The sequence below is a fragment of the Perognathus longimembris genome, chromosome 20 (assembly GCF_023159225.1).
Source record: "Perognathus longimembris pacificus isolate PPM17 chromosome 20, ASM2315922v1, whole genome shotgun sequence".
Lineage (NCBI taxonomy): Eukaryota > Metazoa > Chordata > Mammalia > Rodentia > Heteromyidae > Perognathus > Perognathus longimembris.
Genome location: NC_063180.1, coordinates 44,235,829 through 44,251,357, shown reverse-complemented (window position 1 = coordinate 44,251,357; position 15,529 = coordinate 44,235,829). Strand labels below are relative to the sequence as shown.

The window sequence follows — 15,529 nt, the reverse complement described above, 5'->3', positions numbered from 1 at the left end:
ATTCCCAGCCCTCGTGTACCTTTCTCACCCACATCGGGTGCTCTGCCACCTGAGCCACAGATCCACTTCCAAGTTTTTGGTGGTTCGTTCGAGATAAAAGCCTCAGGGCCCGACTGGCTTTGAACAGTGATCCTCAGATCTCAGGCTCCGGAGTGGCTGGGATTACGGGGTGAGCCACCGGTGCCGGGCCCCTTGTCTGGCGCATTGTCCTGGGACAGGAGGAAGAGGAGGAGGAGGCGGGCGGAGCTGATTGGCCCGTCCCCAAGGCCCCTGGGTGGCCAGGGGGCTCCTGGTGCCTGCGGTGACGGCCTGCGTCCAGCAGGGGGCGCTGTGGCGCCGGGAGAGACATCGGGGCTTGTGCTCTGGGGGCGAGGGCTACTCCAGCCAGGCCGCCCAGGACGCCTGGCACCCCGCTTCCTTCCGCGAGCCCAGCCCCCGCCTGGGAGGCCGGCAGCCTCAGGGGGGCCTCTGATTTGGCCTCCACTCGGCCGGGTGACCCCCCAGCCCGGCTGCGGCCCCGATCGTGTGCCCGGTGGCCGTCGGAGATGGGGCTTCCCTTCCCGTGTCCTCGCCCCTCTCCTCCGCAGACAAGGCACCGCCCGGGGGGGCCTGGCCGGGAGCCCCCCCAAGGCAGCTGAGCCTCTGACTGCCCCCCCCCCAGCCAGGGAAACAGAGCCCCAGCGTTAGAAAAACCTCATTTATTCCTGCTGTGCGGGATGGCCACATATATATATACATATATATAAAATTATAAAACCCAGCAACCCCTCCCACGCCGCCGCGGAGAAAGTCAGGCACACAGTATGGCCGCCACCCACAGCTGAGGCCGGCAGGGAGGCGGGAGGGGGGCCGCTGCTCCCCAGCGGGCGTGGGGGGCCGGGCTCCCGGCTGGGGGGGGGGCCTCGTGGGGTGCAGGGGCTGCTTCGGGAAAAGACACGCTGGCTGTCTGCCCCTTACACTTCAGGATCTAGAGAGAGAGAGAGAGAGAGGCCAAGATGAGCTAGGGGAGGGCGGTGTGTCCCGTCTATGGGAGGGAGGGGCGCTCATCCCAGCGCCACAGGAGGGGCTCCGTGCCCTCCCCCCACACTGCCTCCTTGGGTTCTCGAGGGATCCCCGTTTTTCTTTGTCTTCAGGCATGGGTAGGAAGGCCGCAGGCATCTGGGACCGCTGCGCTCCGCCTCCACCCCACTTCCTGTGCGTGCTGCGGCCAGGTCAGGGCCAGGCCTCAGCACTTACGGAAAGAGCGAGGGAGGGAGGGAGGGAGGGAGGGACTCGGGCTCCCAGCCCCCCTCGGCCCCCGCAGGTCTTTCCTCCTTTTTTGCTTTTTTTTTTTTTTTGTCTTTTTCTTTGTGGTGCCCATCCTGGGGCTTGAACTCGGGGCTTAGGTGCTTATCCTTGAGCTCTTGTGCTCAAGGCTGGCGCTCTACCACCTGAGCCGCCGCTCCACGTCCAGCTTTTTGGGGGTTCACCGGAGGTGGCCTCGGGGACCTCCCCGCCCGGGCCGGTGCGGGGGAGGCCTGGTGCCCAGTGGCTGGCTCCGGGACTTCTTTTACGCGGGGACCCCGGGAGCCGATCACGCGCCAAGCAGCCTCCGGGCCCCGCCTGCCCTCGCTGAGCGCTGACCTCAGGCCCCTCGGGCCTTCGTCCCGGGTCACCCCGCCCGTCACCCCGGCCCCTCGGGAGGCTGAGGGGTGAGCATCGCGGCTCAAGGCCGGCCGGGCAGGCGAGTCTCCAGAGAACCACCAGAGAACCGGAAGTGGCGCTGCGGCGCAAGCTGTGAGCGAGAATGCTCAGGGACAGCCGTCAGGCCCTGAGTTCAAGCCCCCGGACTGACGTATCACACACACACACACACACACACACACACACGCACGCCAAGCACCTTCCCTGCACTCACAGAGCTAGGACTGCAGAGCCCGCCACACGAACGCAACACGCCTGCCCCACTTGAAACATCTCAGGCACCGCCCAGGTGGACGAGGGCCTCCGACGTGGGGCTCTGCGGTGCCCCTGCCCCCCGGGCCCGGGACGGCGGGGCGGGAGCCGCTCGCTACTCACTGAACGATCTTACAGTTGGTGGTGGACACGTAGCGGCCGGTGTAGTGGATGTTGCACCTCACCACGTTGTTGGTGAAGTCAGACTCCAGGACGATGTACTTGGGGTTCACGTGCACCTGCAGGGGAGACGCAGAGACGGGGCGGCGTCAGAGGCTGCGGGAGGGAGGGGCGCCCGAGGCCGCACGGCCCGCTGGCTGCGTGCGGCCGACCCTCCTCTTCTTTCCGTTTCCTCCCCTTCCTCCCTCCCTCGCTCCTGTTTTGTTTTCTCTCTCCCTCTTTTCTCTTTCCCTTTCTTGTCAGTTGTGGGGCTTGAACTCAGGGCCTGGGCTCGAGCCTGGCGCTCTACCGCCTCGAGCACAGCCCCCCTCCTGGCTCTCCGCTGGTTCGGTGGAGATCCGAGCCTCGCGGGCTTTCCTGCCTGGGCTGGCTTCGAACCGCGATCCCCAGCGCCGGCCTCCTCAGGAGCTAGGACCGCAGGCCTGACGCCTGGCCTTGGCCTTTCCTCCCTTCTTTCAGTTTCTTCTTCTTTCTTTTTCCTTTTGTTGGCGCTGAAACTCAGGGCCTCCGTCTTGCGCGTGCTGGACGGGTGCTCTACCCCTGAACTCACTCCTCCAGCCCACTTTTTCCCCAGTATCTTAAGCTTTTGCCCGGGGGGGCCGCCCTCAAACTGTTGCCCCCCCCCCGCCTCCGTAGCTGGGGCCGCCATGCTTGGCTTGTAATGGGGTGGGGGTGTCCTGCGAGCCTTTCGCGCCAGGCTGGCCTCAAACCACCGTCCTCGCTGAGGAGCTGGGGTTGCAGGCAGGCGCCCCTGCTCCCGGGGGGCGGGGGGGGAGGGGAAGGACGGGGCCCACCTTGAGGATGTAGTTGCCGGGCTGCACGTCGGTGATGTCGATCCACTGGCAGTCGATGTCCGCGTTGTAGGTGTCATAGCAGCCGGGGCTCAGGCCCTGGCGAGGGGGACAGGAGGCCCGTTACCCCCCAGCCCCGCCTCGGTGCTTCCTCCCCCCACTTCCCCAGCCCGTGGTGGCAGGACAGAGGGACGTGGGAGCCAGAGGGAGAGATGCCAGGAAGCGGCAGGGCCCGGAAGGCGGGATGGAATCACTGGGCAGGGGTGCACGGGCCTGCAACCCCAGCTACGGGGAGGCCAAGGCGGGAGGTGGAGGGGTCAAGGCCGAGCCCAGAAACGTTAGCTGGAAAACAAAATGAAAGTGAAAGGGCTGGGGCTGGGGAGACGGCCTAGTGGGAAGAGCGCTCGCCTTGTACACATGAAGCCCTGGGTTCGATTCCCCAGCACCACATGTACAGAAAAGGCCAGAAGGGGCGCTGTGGCTCAAGGTGGTAGAGCGCCAGCCTGGAGCTGAAGAGCTCCGGGACGGCGCCCAGCCCTGAGTCCCAGGATTAGCACACCCCCTCCCCCCAAAAAAAGATGGCTGTGTGGACAGACTGAGGACAGGTGGACGGGATGGACCCGCGGACAACGCGGGTCCTGGTGATGACTCCGGGCACCAGAACTGAGTGGTCACGGGCCTCGGGGGGCCCCCGGGGTCCCGGCCGGGCAGGGCGGTGGCCGCCGGCGCCCACCTGTGTGTGCGACGTGCAGGCGTAGCGCTTGAGGTTCCCGAAGTCGCAGGTGCTGTCCTCCAGGCAGAAGCTGGCCTTGTGCCCCTCCGCCACCTTCACGCCCGTGGCCGCGTCCAGCAGGTCGTAGTGGCTGAACTCGTCCATGCTGTGGTAGTGTCTGCGGGGGGGGGGGGGGAAGGAGGGAGGCCGGGTGTCTCCTGGCCTTTCGCCCTGTGGGGCCCGTCTCCCTCCCCCCCCCCCCCCCCCGGGGCCAGCCTCTGCTCACTGGTGGCAGCTGTGCCACTCCCAGGTGTGGCGCGGGCGGTGGGGCAGGAAGTCGGCCGAGCCCTGGTTCTTCACCCGCTGCGGGAAGCGCAGCAGCACCCGCAGGTCGTAGTCGGTGGCCTCCGGGGCGTAGGCGGTGCTGGGGGGGGGGGGGACAGGCCCGGGCTCAGGGGGGGGGGGGGCCGCACCCGGCCGCCTTTCCATGACCCAGGATGGACCGGCCACCTGCCCTTCCCTGCCCGGGGCTCCCGCCCGCTGTTCACCCACGTACCCCGCGGGGGAACCGAGGCAGGCCTTTCGGGAAGGAGGGGGCGGGGAGGCCCTGGCCGCCGCCCCGGTTCCCAGGCCGCCGCGGGGGACAGCCGTCCTGGCTGGCCTCCTTCGGGCTGGGGCCCAGAGACCGCAGCCGACGTGGGGATGGGATTTCTCTGAGTGCGTCTGGACGGCAGGCCGCTCGGGCGGCTGCCAGGATGTGCGGCCCCGTCTGGGGGAGGCTCGACCTCTGTCTGCCTCTGGTCCTCCAGTGAACCCTGCCCCGCCCGGCCCCGCCCCGCCCGGCCCGGTGGGACCGTGAGCCTCTCCGGCCGTCTGGCTGGCCCCTCACCCCCGCCGTCTCAAGCCCCACGAGGTCCCCGGATGCCTGGGCCGGGCCGCCTCGGTGACCTCGCCAGCCCGGGGGGGGGGGGGGGCGGCCTCCCCCTGGCTCTCAGCCCAGGCCTCCAGGCCGGCTTACTTGGCTTGGCCACTGGGGTCTGGGCCGCAAGCTGTTCCTTCTGGCCATGGCGGGGAGGCTCTGGCTTAGGACAGGGGCAGCAGCCTCCCTCCTCCTCACCCGTCTGGAACTCAGCTCCAGAAAGAGGGGCCCTGACTTAAAAGCCTTCAGAGCTAGTCAGGAGCTCGTGGTTCACGCCTGTCATCCTAGCTACCTAGGAGGCTGAGATCTGGAGGACTGCGGTTCAAATCCAGCCTGGGCGGGAAAGTCTGTGAGACTCTTTATCCCCAGTGAACCAAATGGAGGTGTGGCTCAAGTGGCAGAGAACTACGGCCTTGAGTGAAAAACTCTGAAGAAACAGCCCCCGGGCGGGAAAGTTCACGAGAATCCAGCTCCAAAGACCAGCAATTAAAAAAAGAAAAGCTGGGCGGGAGGCGCGGTTGACGCGGTAGAGCGCCTGCCTAGCGAGTGCAAGGTTTTGAGTTCAAACCCCAGTACCTCACACACACCCCCCAAATAATGCAAGCTTCCTTCACCGTGGATGGGAGCAGAGCTGCACGCTGCCTTCCGTGCGCTGCGACCCCTCCCACGTGGCGGGGAGCCGGGCCCCCCGTGGCTGGCCCGAGCACCGCGGGTGGGGTCCCCCTGCCCCCCCCCCGCCCCGTGGCGCCCCAGCCCCTCACCTGGCCAGACACTTCTCTTCGGCGGCGCAGCGCAGGGAGTACAGGTGGGCTCTCTGCACGTAGGTGGACGCCTGCACGTAGTTGGGGTCCGGGACTAAGTCGGGGAGCCCTGCGCGGGGGAAGGAACAGGACAGCCATGGCACCTCGAGAGCCCCGCCGGGCTCGCCCACCCGGGCGGGCAGGACGACCCTGTGAACCCCCGGAAGGTGGCAGCACCCCGGCCTTGAGAAAAAAAAAGAGTTCAGGGACAGCGCCCAGGCCCCCCGGTTCAAACCCCAGGACTGGCACAAGAAAAAAGGAAAGAGAAGAAGTGAGCTGGGGTCTCTAAACCCCTTTCTCCTGGGGGTTCCGTCGGACACACAAGGAAACACGCTGCTAAGAGTTTCCATTTCTTGGAAGCCATCTGCTCCTGGGGGCCTGGGAATAGGGGAAGGAAGGGGTTCCACCCCCCCCCCCCACTCCCTGTTGCCAAACCCCGTCCTCAGCTTCCAGCGCCAGGCAGAAGGGGAGGGCAGAGGGAGGGAGGTCTGGCCTGCGGACCTTCGACCCCACACGCGCCAGCGCTGCCCTCCCCGGGGGCCCGGGCCCGGCCGCGGGGTGACGGCCCCGCTCTGGAGCCCCGAGGGTGGGCGAGCACGAGGTGGCTCCTTCTTGGCCAGCCCAGGGCCATTACTCGAGCCCCCAGGAATGTCTGCTCTCATTTCCCCGGCACCGAGGCCCTCCAGCCGGCCAGGGGCCTGTCCCCCCCCAACCCCCCCCTCGGGGAGGGGGGAGGGGAGGAGAGGTGCCCCAGACCCCTCGGGGAGGACTCTTGGCCATCAGAAGGGGTGGGGTTAGTCTCCTGGGACCCCGCGGTCGGCACCAGGCAGTCTGCTCCCCCCCAACCCCCAGGCTAGGTTCAGTAAGCCCCGCGCAGCTGGCTCTGCGCCTTCCCGGGCCGCCCCCTCCTCCCGGGACGTTGCCTGAGCTGCTCTTCCAGGCGGAGGGGTGGAAGCGCCAGAGCCAACGGCCAGACGATGCACTCGGGCTTCGACTTAGTCCTGACCTGGAGCCCCGAGCCCTGGCACACTCAGAAAGCCGGGTCCTGCTGCCACGCGGAGCCCCGAGCCCTGGCACGCACAGAAAGCCCGGTCCTGCTGCCACGCGGGGCCCCGAGCCCTGGCACGCACAGAAAGCCGGGTCCTGTTGCCACGCGGAGCCCCGAGCCCTGGCACACTCAGAAAGCCGGGTCCTGCTGCCACGCGGAGCCCCGAGCCCTGGCACGCACAGAAAGCCCGGTCCTGCTGCCACGCGGGGCCCCGAGCCCTGGCACGCACAGAAAGCCGGGTCCTGTTGCCACGCGGAGCCCCGAGCCCTGGCACGCACAGAAAGCCGGGTCCTGTTGCCACGCGGAGCCCCGAGCCCTGGCACGCACAGGAAGCCGGGTCTTCCTGCCACGCGGAGCCCCGAGCCCTGGCACACTCAGAAAGCCGGGTCCTGCTGCCACGCGGAGCCCCGAGCCCTGGCACACTCAGAAAGCCGGGTCCTGCTGCCACGCGGAGCCCCGAGCCCTGGCACGCACAGAAAGCCCGGTCCTGCTGCCACGCGGAGCCCCGAGCCCTGGCCTGGCCTCCAAGGCCAGACATACATCTCCCTTTGCAGCCCATCTTGCCCACAAGTTTCCCCCCCACCCGGGGACGCCCCTCTCCTCCCCCCGCTGCCCAGTGTGTCCCCCCCCACCCAGGGACGAGCCTCCCTCCCCCACCCCGCCCACGCTTGCTTCCCAGTGCGTCCCCCCCCACCCAGACAGAGGCGGTGTGCCGTGGAGACAGCGGAGGTTAGTCACGCTCTCTCCCGCGCTTCCATGAACTCATTCTCACCATTACTTTCTGATGCCTTGGTGCGGCTCCACATTGCGTCCACCACAGGGTGATAAACACAGAGCCCTTCTGCCTGGCTTTGTGGGACCCCAGGACTCCCCCCCGCCCCCCCGCTTACCCTGCCTGGCCTTGGAGCTCAGGCCAGGCTCCCACAGCCCCCAGGGCCCCCCGCCGAGGCCCCCAGGACCGCAGGCGCCCCCTCCCTTGGCTGGTATGTTTTTCCAGGAAAGAACAGGGCCTCCTTCTGGGGGCTGGTTCCCAGGGGGACACTCGGTCAGCAGCCAGGCCTGCTCCGCTCAGGCCAGCCGCCCCCCCCCCCCAGCACAGGGCTGGGGAGGGGGGCTGGCCGCTGGTGGCTGTCTCATGGGGTTCATTCACACCCGTCGGGGGTGAGCTCAGAGCAGCCTGTCACAGACAGGAAGGCAGGCCGTACGGTCCACCCCAACAAGCAGGCTGTGGGATCCGCCTGAGGGGGGGGCACCGCCCCCCTCCACTCACCCAACCCTCAGGAACTAGACACGCAGACACGGGAACCCCAGCTACTCGGGGGGGCTGCGCTCTGAGGATGGAGGGTCAAAGGCAGCCAAAGCAGGAAAGCCCATGACAGACTCTCCTCTCCAACGAGCCGGCGGGAAGCCACGCGTGGGGACGCGGGGGCTCAAGTGCTAGAGCACCAGCCTGGAGTACAGAGAGCTACGGGGCTGCACCCAGGCTCTAAGTTCAAGCCCCAGTCCATACACACACACACACACACAGGCTCTAAGTTCAAGCCCCAGTCCATACACACGCGCGCGCGCACACACACACACACACACACACACAGAGGCTCTAAGTTTGAGCCCCAGTCCATACACTTGCAAACACACACACACAGAGAGGCACTAAGTTCGAGCCCCAGTCCATACATGCACGCATGCGCGCGCGCGCGCGCACACACACACACACACACACACACACACACACACACACACACACACACACTGGATTCCAGGGAGAACTTCTAAACACTCCTTATGTATCAGCTCCTGTCTTATTTTTTTGTTTTATTTTTGCCAGTCCTGGGGCTTGAACTCAGGACCTGGGCACGGTCCCTGGCTCCTTCTTGCTCAAGGCTAGCACTCTGCCACGTGAACCACAGCGCCACTTCCAGTTTTCTGGTGGTTCGTTGGAGATGAGTGTCTCGTGGGCTTTCCTACATGGGCTGGCTTCAAACCGCGACCCTCAGACCTCAGAACCAGCGCTCAGCTTCCGAGTACCTTCAGGAAGCCTTTTTTTGTTGTTGCCAGTCCTGGGGCCTTGAACTCAGGACCTGGGCACGGTCCCTAGCTCCTTCTTGCTCAAGGCTAGCACTCTGCCACTTGAGCCATAGCGCCACTTCTGGCCGTCTTCTGTATATGTGGTGCTGGGGAATCGAACCCAGGGCTTCATGGATACGAGGCGAGCACTCAACCACTAGGCCATATCCCCAGCCCTGGCTCCTGGCCTTTCCATGCACCTTTCTTTTTCTTTTTTTTTTGGTGCCAGTATGGGGCTTGAACTCTGGGCCCCCTGCTCCCGCTTGGCTTTGGGGTGCGAGGCTGGTGCTCTACCCTCGGTGCCCGGCCTCCGCTCCCGGCTGGTTGCTGCTCGGCGTTCCTGGTCGGGCTTTGGACCCCGATGCCCAGGCCTCGCGTGGGTGGCAGGCGTGAGCGGCCTCGGTGTGCGTCGCCCTCCGGAGCGCGGCGTCACTGGTCCGTGAGCCCGGGTGGGACGGATCCCCGCACACGGGGCTCTGAAAGCGTTGGGTGCATTGCCGGGCCTTGGCCCCGGGGCCGGTGGCCTTTCCCGACCTTCCGCTCCGCATTCCAGCCGTCAGGAAATGCGCCCCCCCCCCCACGGTCTGACCCCAGTCCTTCCTGCTTCCGGAGGAATCGGTTCCCCTCGGCCCGGGGCGGGGAGGGGGCCTGCGTGTGTGTCCACATTCCTGCGGCTGCCCGCCTCTCACCTGTCACACACACCCCCCCCCCTGCACTCCCTCTCTCTAGGGGGTCCAACCCACCCCTGTGGTCTGTCTGTCCACGACCTCCAGCTCCCCGGGATGAGGAATGTGGAACCTCCATCTCTCAAGCCAGGGCCGGGGCATAAACACAGGCCGGCAGGAAGCCATCCGTCCTTTGTCAGCTATGTGCTGAGCCTGAGGTTTTGGCAGTACCAGGCTTCCTCCACCAGACACCCCCTCCCCAGCCCCTGGGTGTGTGTGTGGGGGCTGGGGAAGCAGAGCCCACGCTGGGGCTGAGCTGGCACTGAACCCCACATAAAGATCATCCAGTAATCACAAGATTAAGTTGTCAGCACAGCCCAGGGGAGGCCGCAGAACCTACCAGCTCAGGCGAGGGGGTGGTGATGGCTGAAGCGGCAGGCCTAGAACCTTCCAAGGCTCCCACCTACCGACGGAGGTGGCCACCCCTCCCCCCACACACACACCCATTTTGCTTCCTGTTTTACTTTCGGTGGGAGCTGGTCCTGGGGCTCGAACTCAGGGCCTGGGCGCCGTCCCTGAACCTTTGTGCTCAAGGCTGGTGCTCTACCACCTGAGCCACAGCTGGGCTTCCAGCCTTTTGGTGGCTCACTGGAGACAAGAGCCTCATAGATTTTCCTGCCTGGGCGGGCTTTGAACCTCAATCCTCAAACCTCAGCCTCCCGAGTAGCTGGGATGACGGGCCTGAGCCGCCAGCGCCTGGCTAAGCCCTTTGGAAAGACAACTCCCTTTGGGTCTGGCAAGCCCAGGGCTGCGGGCGTCCTTGGAACAGGGGCTCAGTGGGCTATTCCCCCCCAGGTTTGGATGGCTCAGGCCCCAGGGTCTCGCCACCCAGTCTGCACCCCCTTTCTCCGTGGCATCCTGAACTCCGTGTCCAGGTGATGGTGAAATACTGGCTTGGGGGGGGGGGAGGGCAACAGCAAAGAGGGGGCCAGCCCAACACTCCCTCAGTCACGGAATCCACACAGAAAGGCCGCTAGCTCCAGCGGCTGGGGCGGGCCAGGGCCAGGGCCGGGGGAGTGGGGGGGGAGGACGCACACTGAGCCCCTTCCCGCCCCCCCCCCCCAGGCTGTGACGGCTCCACTGGGCAGGAATGCAGGGCCCGGGAATTGGAAGCAGGTGCGGTTCGGCTGCCGGACGTGACCGGCAGCCCCTGCCAGGATCCAAGCCTTTGCCGGGGGGGGGGGGGGGGGGTTCTGTGTGCACATGTGCACATGTGCGTGTATGCACACCCATGCACGGGTGGTCCTAGAGCTCAAACCCAGGGCCTAGGTGCTGACCCTTCTCTTTTCCATTCAAGGCTGGCGCTCCACCACTTCAGCCAGGCCTCTGCGTCTGGCTTTTCTTTTGGTTCACTGGAGCCTGGCTGCAGGCGGAGGAGAGCGAGGTGGCGGGGTCGGGCCCAGCCGCTCGCGGGCCGGTCCCCTTAGCTGCGGGGAGGGGGACAGGATGGGTTAGCCCAGGAGGAGGGCGACCGTCCCCGCGGGGGCCGGGGAGCTGTATGTAGGCTGAGGCTGAGCTCTTCTCCTCCGGGCCCTGGGGAACCAAGAAAGCTTCCCGTGCAGCGGAGACGTGAGCTCATGGCCATGCGGGTTGATCTGCCCCGGGGTGGAGCACCCAGGGAGCACGGGCAGCCGGGAGCAGGCTGTGCTCTCCGGGCCTCTGGTTTCCCCCAGGACGGGGATGGCGGACACGTGCCAGGCAAGGCCGGCTCGACCGCCGGGGAGGACCGCCAGAGTCGGCAAGGCCGGCCTGGGGCAGGAGAGAGCACGAGCCCAGGAGGAAAGCTGTGGAGAGGAGGCCCCGGTGGCAGTGGCAGAAGGAGGGGGGGGGTCACATGACACCTGGCTCAGAGCAGGAGCCACAGCCGGCCTGGGGCCTGGGGGCCAGCCACCCCAGGGGACTGTCTGCAAACATCTGCGGTAAGCACTGGGGGCAGGGTGGACCCTTCTCTGGGAGTCTGTGTCTAGCTCCCCAGTGGTGGCACTGCGGGGGGTGCTGGGTGGTCCCACAGGCCTCTGGCCTGGGAAGGAGGAGGAGGGAAGACCCCGGGAAGGGGGGGGGGGGGGAGGGGGAGGGGCTCGGGACCGGCAGGCAGGGCCTTGGTGGTGCTCACATGCGCTCGGGGCCGCCAGGACAGACCCACGCCTACACCCAGCCGCCGGCTGCCAGCGCTGGCCCCCGACCCCGGGTGTGTGGCGGCGAGGAGTGAGGTCAGACTCTGAGAATCCGTCCTGGGCTCCCGCACCAGGCCTGGGGCCCTGAGCCCACTGCACAGGGCCTGGACCGCCCCCCCCCCCAGGCCAGGATTTTCCATGACCCCAACCCACCGAGTGGGAGTGGGAACCGGCACCCCCTGCCCGGGCTCTGTGAGCCCCACACTGAGCCCACTCCTCCAGCCTCGAGTCCATTCCCCGACAACCAACTCTCCAGGCTGGGCTTGAGCACCTCCTCCTCCAGGGAGTCCTCCCTGAACCCCAGCCTCCCATGGGGGAGGACCCGGCTCTGGCCTAGGAGCACCTGGGTATCTCCCACCCCCCTTCTATATATACGTATACGTTACACTTATACACGCCCCCCCAGACCTTGGTCGTTTTCTGAAATGGTTCCACCCCGTAGCCCCCAGGCTGGCCTCAAACTTGAGCTCCTTCTGCCTCCATCTCCCGAGTCCTGGGATGACCTGCATGCATTCCCACCACACCCAGTGAGAGAAACATCACTGACCCCAAATGAACTGGGAAGGCCTGCCCGCCCCCCCCCCCCCCCCGCGCTGCCAGGCCAGCGTCTGTACTGAGCACCAAGCACCCCCTTGCTTGCAGACACAGCCTTGAGCGGCTCCAATCTCCTGAGTCAACCCTCTTCCCTGAGAACTCCCAGGCCACAGAGGGGCCCTGGAAAGCCTGCGGCTGGCCTGCGGCCCGGCGGACTGTCCCAGGCCCGGCTGCCAGCGCTGTGGCATTGGAGGCTCCAGTTCTCTGCTCTGCCCAAGGGAGGGGCCCCGTTGGCTGAGCCCCAAGGCTGAGGTCTCGCATTCTAAGAAAATCCGCCACAAGTGGAGCACTCCGTGGGGAAAACATCCTCCCGCTCTCTCTCTCCCTCACCCTCCCTCTCTCCCTCCCTCCTTCCATGGCGGCATGGAAGCCATCTCGTGGAGGGGACCATCCCAGGCCTCCTGTGCTCAGCCTTCCCCAAAGCAGGTCACAACTACATCCCTGCCAGACCCCGGGGGGGGGGAGGGGGCTGTGGACAGCGCCCCCCCCAGACCAGGACTCAGTGAGGCCAGTGTGGGGACGACTGGGGGAACCAGAAAAACGGGGAGGGGGGGCAGAATGAGTAATATAGAAGGTAATATTCCTTAAAAATCAATGCACAAGAATGGGGCAAACCCAAGCTGCCGAGTTCAAACTCCACATGAAGAAGGGTTCTACATCAACGCCGCTGCCTGTCAGCCCACCCACTCAGGAGGCTGAGAGGGGAGGACAGGAGTTCAAAGCCAGCCCAGGCAGGAAAGTCTGTGAGACTCTCATCTCCAAGGAACCAACAGAAAGCGGGAAGCAGAGGCGCGGTTCAAGCGGTGGAGCGCCAGCTGCGAAGGCTAAGGGAGAGGAGAGCCTTGGGGCGCTGAGCCTAAGTCCTAGCACAGGGACACACGCGTAGCTAGAAAGAAAGGGGAGAGAGAGGAAGGGAAGGGAGGGGGGAAGGGAAAGGGAGAGGGAGGGAGGGACAGGGGGAGGGAGAGACCACACTGACATTTTCTTCTCAATGTATCTGTGGCCTCTTTCAGCCCCACCCCCGGCTCTACTTAAAATACACATATGGCGAAGTGGTGTTATGTTCTTTCCGGCATTTTAAGTTTCGTTTTTGTTCTGTTTTTTTTTTTTTTTTTTTTTTTGCCAGTCCTGGGCCTTGAACTCAGAGCCTGAGCGCCGTCCCTGGCTTCTTTGTGCTCAAGGCTAGCACTCTGCCCCTTGAGCCACAGCGCCCCTTCTGGCCGTTTTCTATCTATGTGGTGCTGGGGACTCGAACCCAGGGCTTCATGGATAGGAGGCGAGCGCTCTGCCACCAGGCCACATTGCCTGCCAGCCCCCATAAAGTGTTTTGTTTTGTTTTGTTTAACACTGGGCGGCCGGGCCAGGGTCTCAGGGCCGGGGGGGGTGTGTGGGGGGGGTGGGGGTGGTGGGGGGTGGGGGGGGGCTGCCCCGGGGATGACAGCGGCCTTCCAGGCAGGGGACCCGTGCCCACCTGCGCATGCTCACCTGAGCCAGGTGAGGGAGCCGCCCCCTCCCCCCGCCCCTCCCCCCCAGGCCTCACCCCGGAGCCGGCGGCCTCCCTGAGGGGCGGCGGGAGGCCGCCGGGGTCCGGGTCCCCGGGGTCGGGGTCGGGGGGGGGGGGAGAGGGGGGGGGACTCACCTCGGCCCCCGTTCGGGGCGGGGCGGTAGACGCTGCCCACGCTGAGGCGGCCGCGGTCGGCGGCGTCGGGGCCGCTGCGCACCGGCAGGTAGGGGGGCTCGGGCGCGCGGGCCGGGGGCGGCTCGGCGGCGGCGGCGTAGGCGTCGGGGGCGGCGGCGGGGACGAAGGGCGGGAACCAGGCGAGGCCGTCGGGGGCGGCGGCCGGGTCCGGGAGCGCGAGGGCGGCGTCGGCGCGCTCGCCGCTGTAGAGGCTGTGCGCGAAGCGGCGGTCCAGGCCGTCGGCCGGCGCGCCCCAGGGCCGCGGCTCGGGGGGGGCCCGGGCGGGGGAGCTCGGGCTGCTCCTCCCCGCCGCCCGGGTCGTCGTAGCGCCCCGGGTAGACGACGCCCGCCGCGGCCGCGGCCAGGGCCCCCGCGCCGCCCCCGCCGCCCCCGCCGCGGAAGTAGACGAAGCCGCGCTCGTAGGCCCGCGCCGCGGGGTCGTAGTGCTCGTAGTGGCCGACGAAGGGCGGCGCGCGCGGGTAGGGCGCGTAGGGCGGCGGCGGCGGCGCGGCCGGGCGCAGGAAGGCGAAGGGCCGAGGAGGCGGCGGCGGCGGCCGAGGACGGGGCGACGGCGGTGCGCGCGCGCGCCAGGCCCCCGCGCCGTCCGCCGCCGCCACCGCCGCCTCGCGCCAGTTGTCGGGCACCTGGCCGAAGCCGAACGGGTGCCGCGCCTGGCCGCGCACCGTGTCGGAGCCCGCGCGGCCCGGCAGGGCAGGGCCGGGGCCTGGCGTCGGCGGGGGCCGCCGGGGCTGCGGCGCGGGGCCGGGGCCGGGGCCGGGGCCGGGGCGGCCAGCAGCACCCGCGGGCGGGCCCCGGCCGGCAGTTACTCGGCGCCCGAGTTGAGCAGGCTGAACACCTGCCCGTTGTCTCCCCAGCGGATCAGCTGCCGCCAGCGCCCGGGGTCGTCGGGGGGGGCCCTTCGGGGGGGGCGTCGGGGCCCCGCTGCGGCGCGCCCAGGCGCACAGGCAGACGCCGCACACCAGCGCCCGCACGGCCATGGCGGCCGCCCTCCGCCCGCCTCGCGGCCCCCGCTCCATCCGCGCCGCTCCTCTCCGCGCGCCGCCGCCGCCGCCTCGAGCACGGGACCGCCTGCCTGGCCTGCCCCGGCGCTAGCTCTGTCCATGCTGGCCTGGACCCGACGGCTCCGCGGATGACAGCATCTCGCCGGCCGGAGGGGGGGGGGGCCGGGCCGGGCCGGGCGGGGGCGGCGCCCGGGGGGCCGGGCCGGATCGCCTGGGGAGGGCGCGGAGCGGGGGTGGGGGGGGTGGGGGGGGGACGGGAGGGGGGCGCCTCCCAGGGCCAAGCCCCGAACCCCAGGCCCTGGCGAATGAACGGAGGAGCCACGGAGCTCTCCCGGGGCGGTTTCAGCCCGCCGCCGAGCCGCCTCCGCGGGGCCCTACGGCCCGTCGGGTTACAGCTATGCGGCCTGGCAGTCCCCCCACCCCCCCCCCCCACCCCGCCGGCCGTCCAGGCGCAGGAGGGGCTCCGGGGGGGCCCCAGGCCGGGCCCGGGCGCGCTCTGACAAGCAGCACCGGATCGGGATTGGGCCCCAGCCTCGGGGGGAGCCTGTCTGATCCGGACACAGAGTATCTCCAGATGGTTCCATCGTATCTTACCGGCTTCCTCCTACCCCCCCCCCCCCAACACATCACACACACACACACACACACACACTCACACACACACACACACACACACACACACACACACACACACACACACACACACTACACACACACACACACACCACACACACACACACACACACACACACACACACACACACAACACACACACACACACACACACACCACACACACACACACACCCACACACACACACAGCTTCCCAACTGGTTCTCCAAAGCCAGCGAACCCAGGTGCCCCATCTTAGGCCTGAAGATAAA

General features: G+C 67.5%; 2 protein-coding genes across 2 annotated transcripts; both read right to left on the bottom strand.

Annotated features, from left to right (window-relative positions):
* Positions 1 to 761: 761 nt before the first annotated feature.
* Positions 762 to 6,036, bottom strand: LOC125368296 (lysyl oxidase homolog 1). The gene is made up of 7 exons (XM_048369185.1): positions 5,972 to 6,036; positions 5,299 to 5,407; positions 3,905 to 4,042; positions 3,640 to 3,796; positions 2,910 to 3,005; positions 2,059 to 2,174; positions 762 to 967 (listed from the first exon to the last, which is right to left on the bottom strand). The coding sequence occupies exons 1-7, from the start codon at positions 5,997 to 5,999 to the stop codon at positions 961 to 963; spliced, it is 651 nt and encodes a 216-aa protein (XP_048225142.1). The 5' UTR covers positions 6,000 to 6,036; the 3' UTR covers positions 762 to 960.
* A 4,455-nt stretch (positions 6,037 to 10,491) lies between these two features.
* Positions 10,492 to 14,624, bottom strand: LOC125368226 (lysyl oxidase homolog 1-like). The gene is made up of 3 exons (XM_048369069.1): positions 13,761 to 14,624; positions 13,585 to 13,705; positions 10,492 to 10,604 (listed from the first exon to the last, which is right to left on the bottom strand). The coding sequence occupies exons 1-3, from the start codon at positions 14,619 to 14,621 to the stop codon at positions 10,492 to 10,494; spliced, it is 1,095 nt and encodes a 364-aa protein (XP_048225026.1). The 5' UTR covers positions 14,622 to 14,624.
* Positions 14,625 to 15,529: the final 905 nt, after the last annotated feature.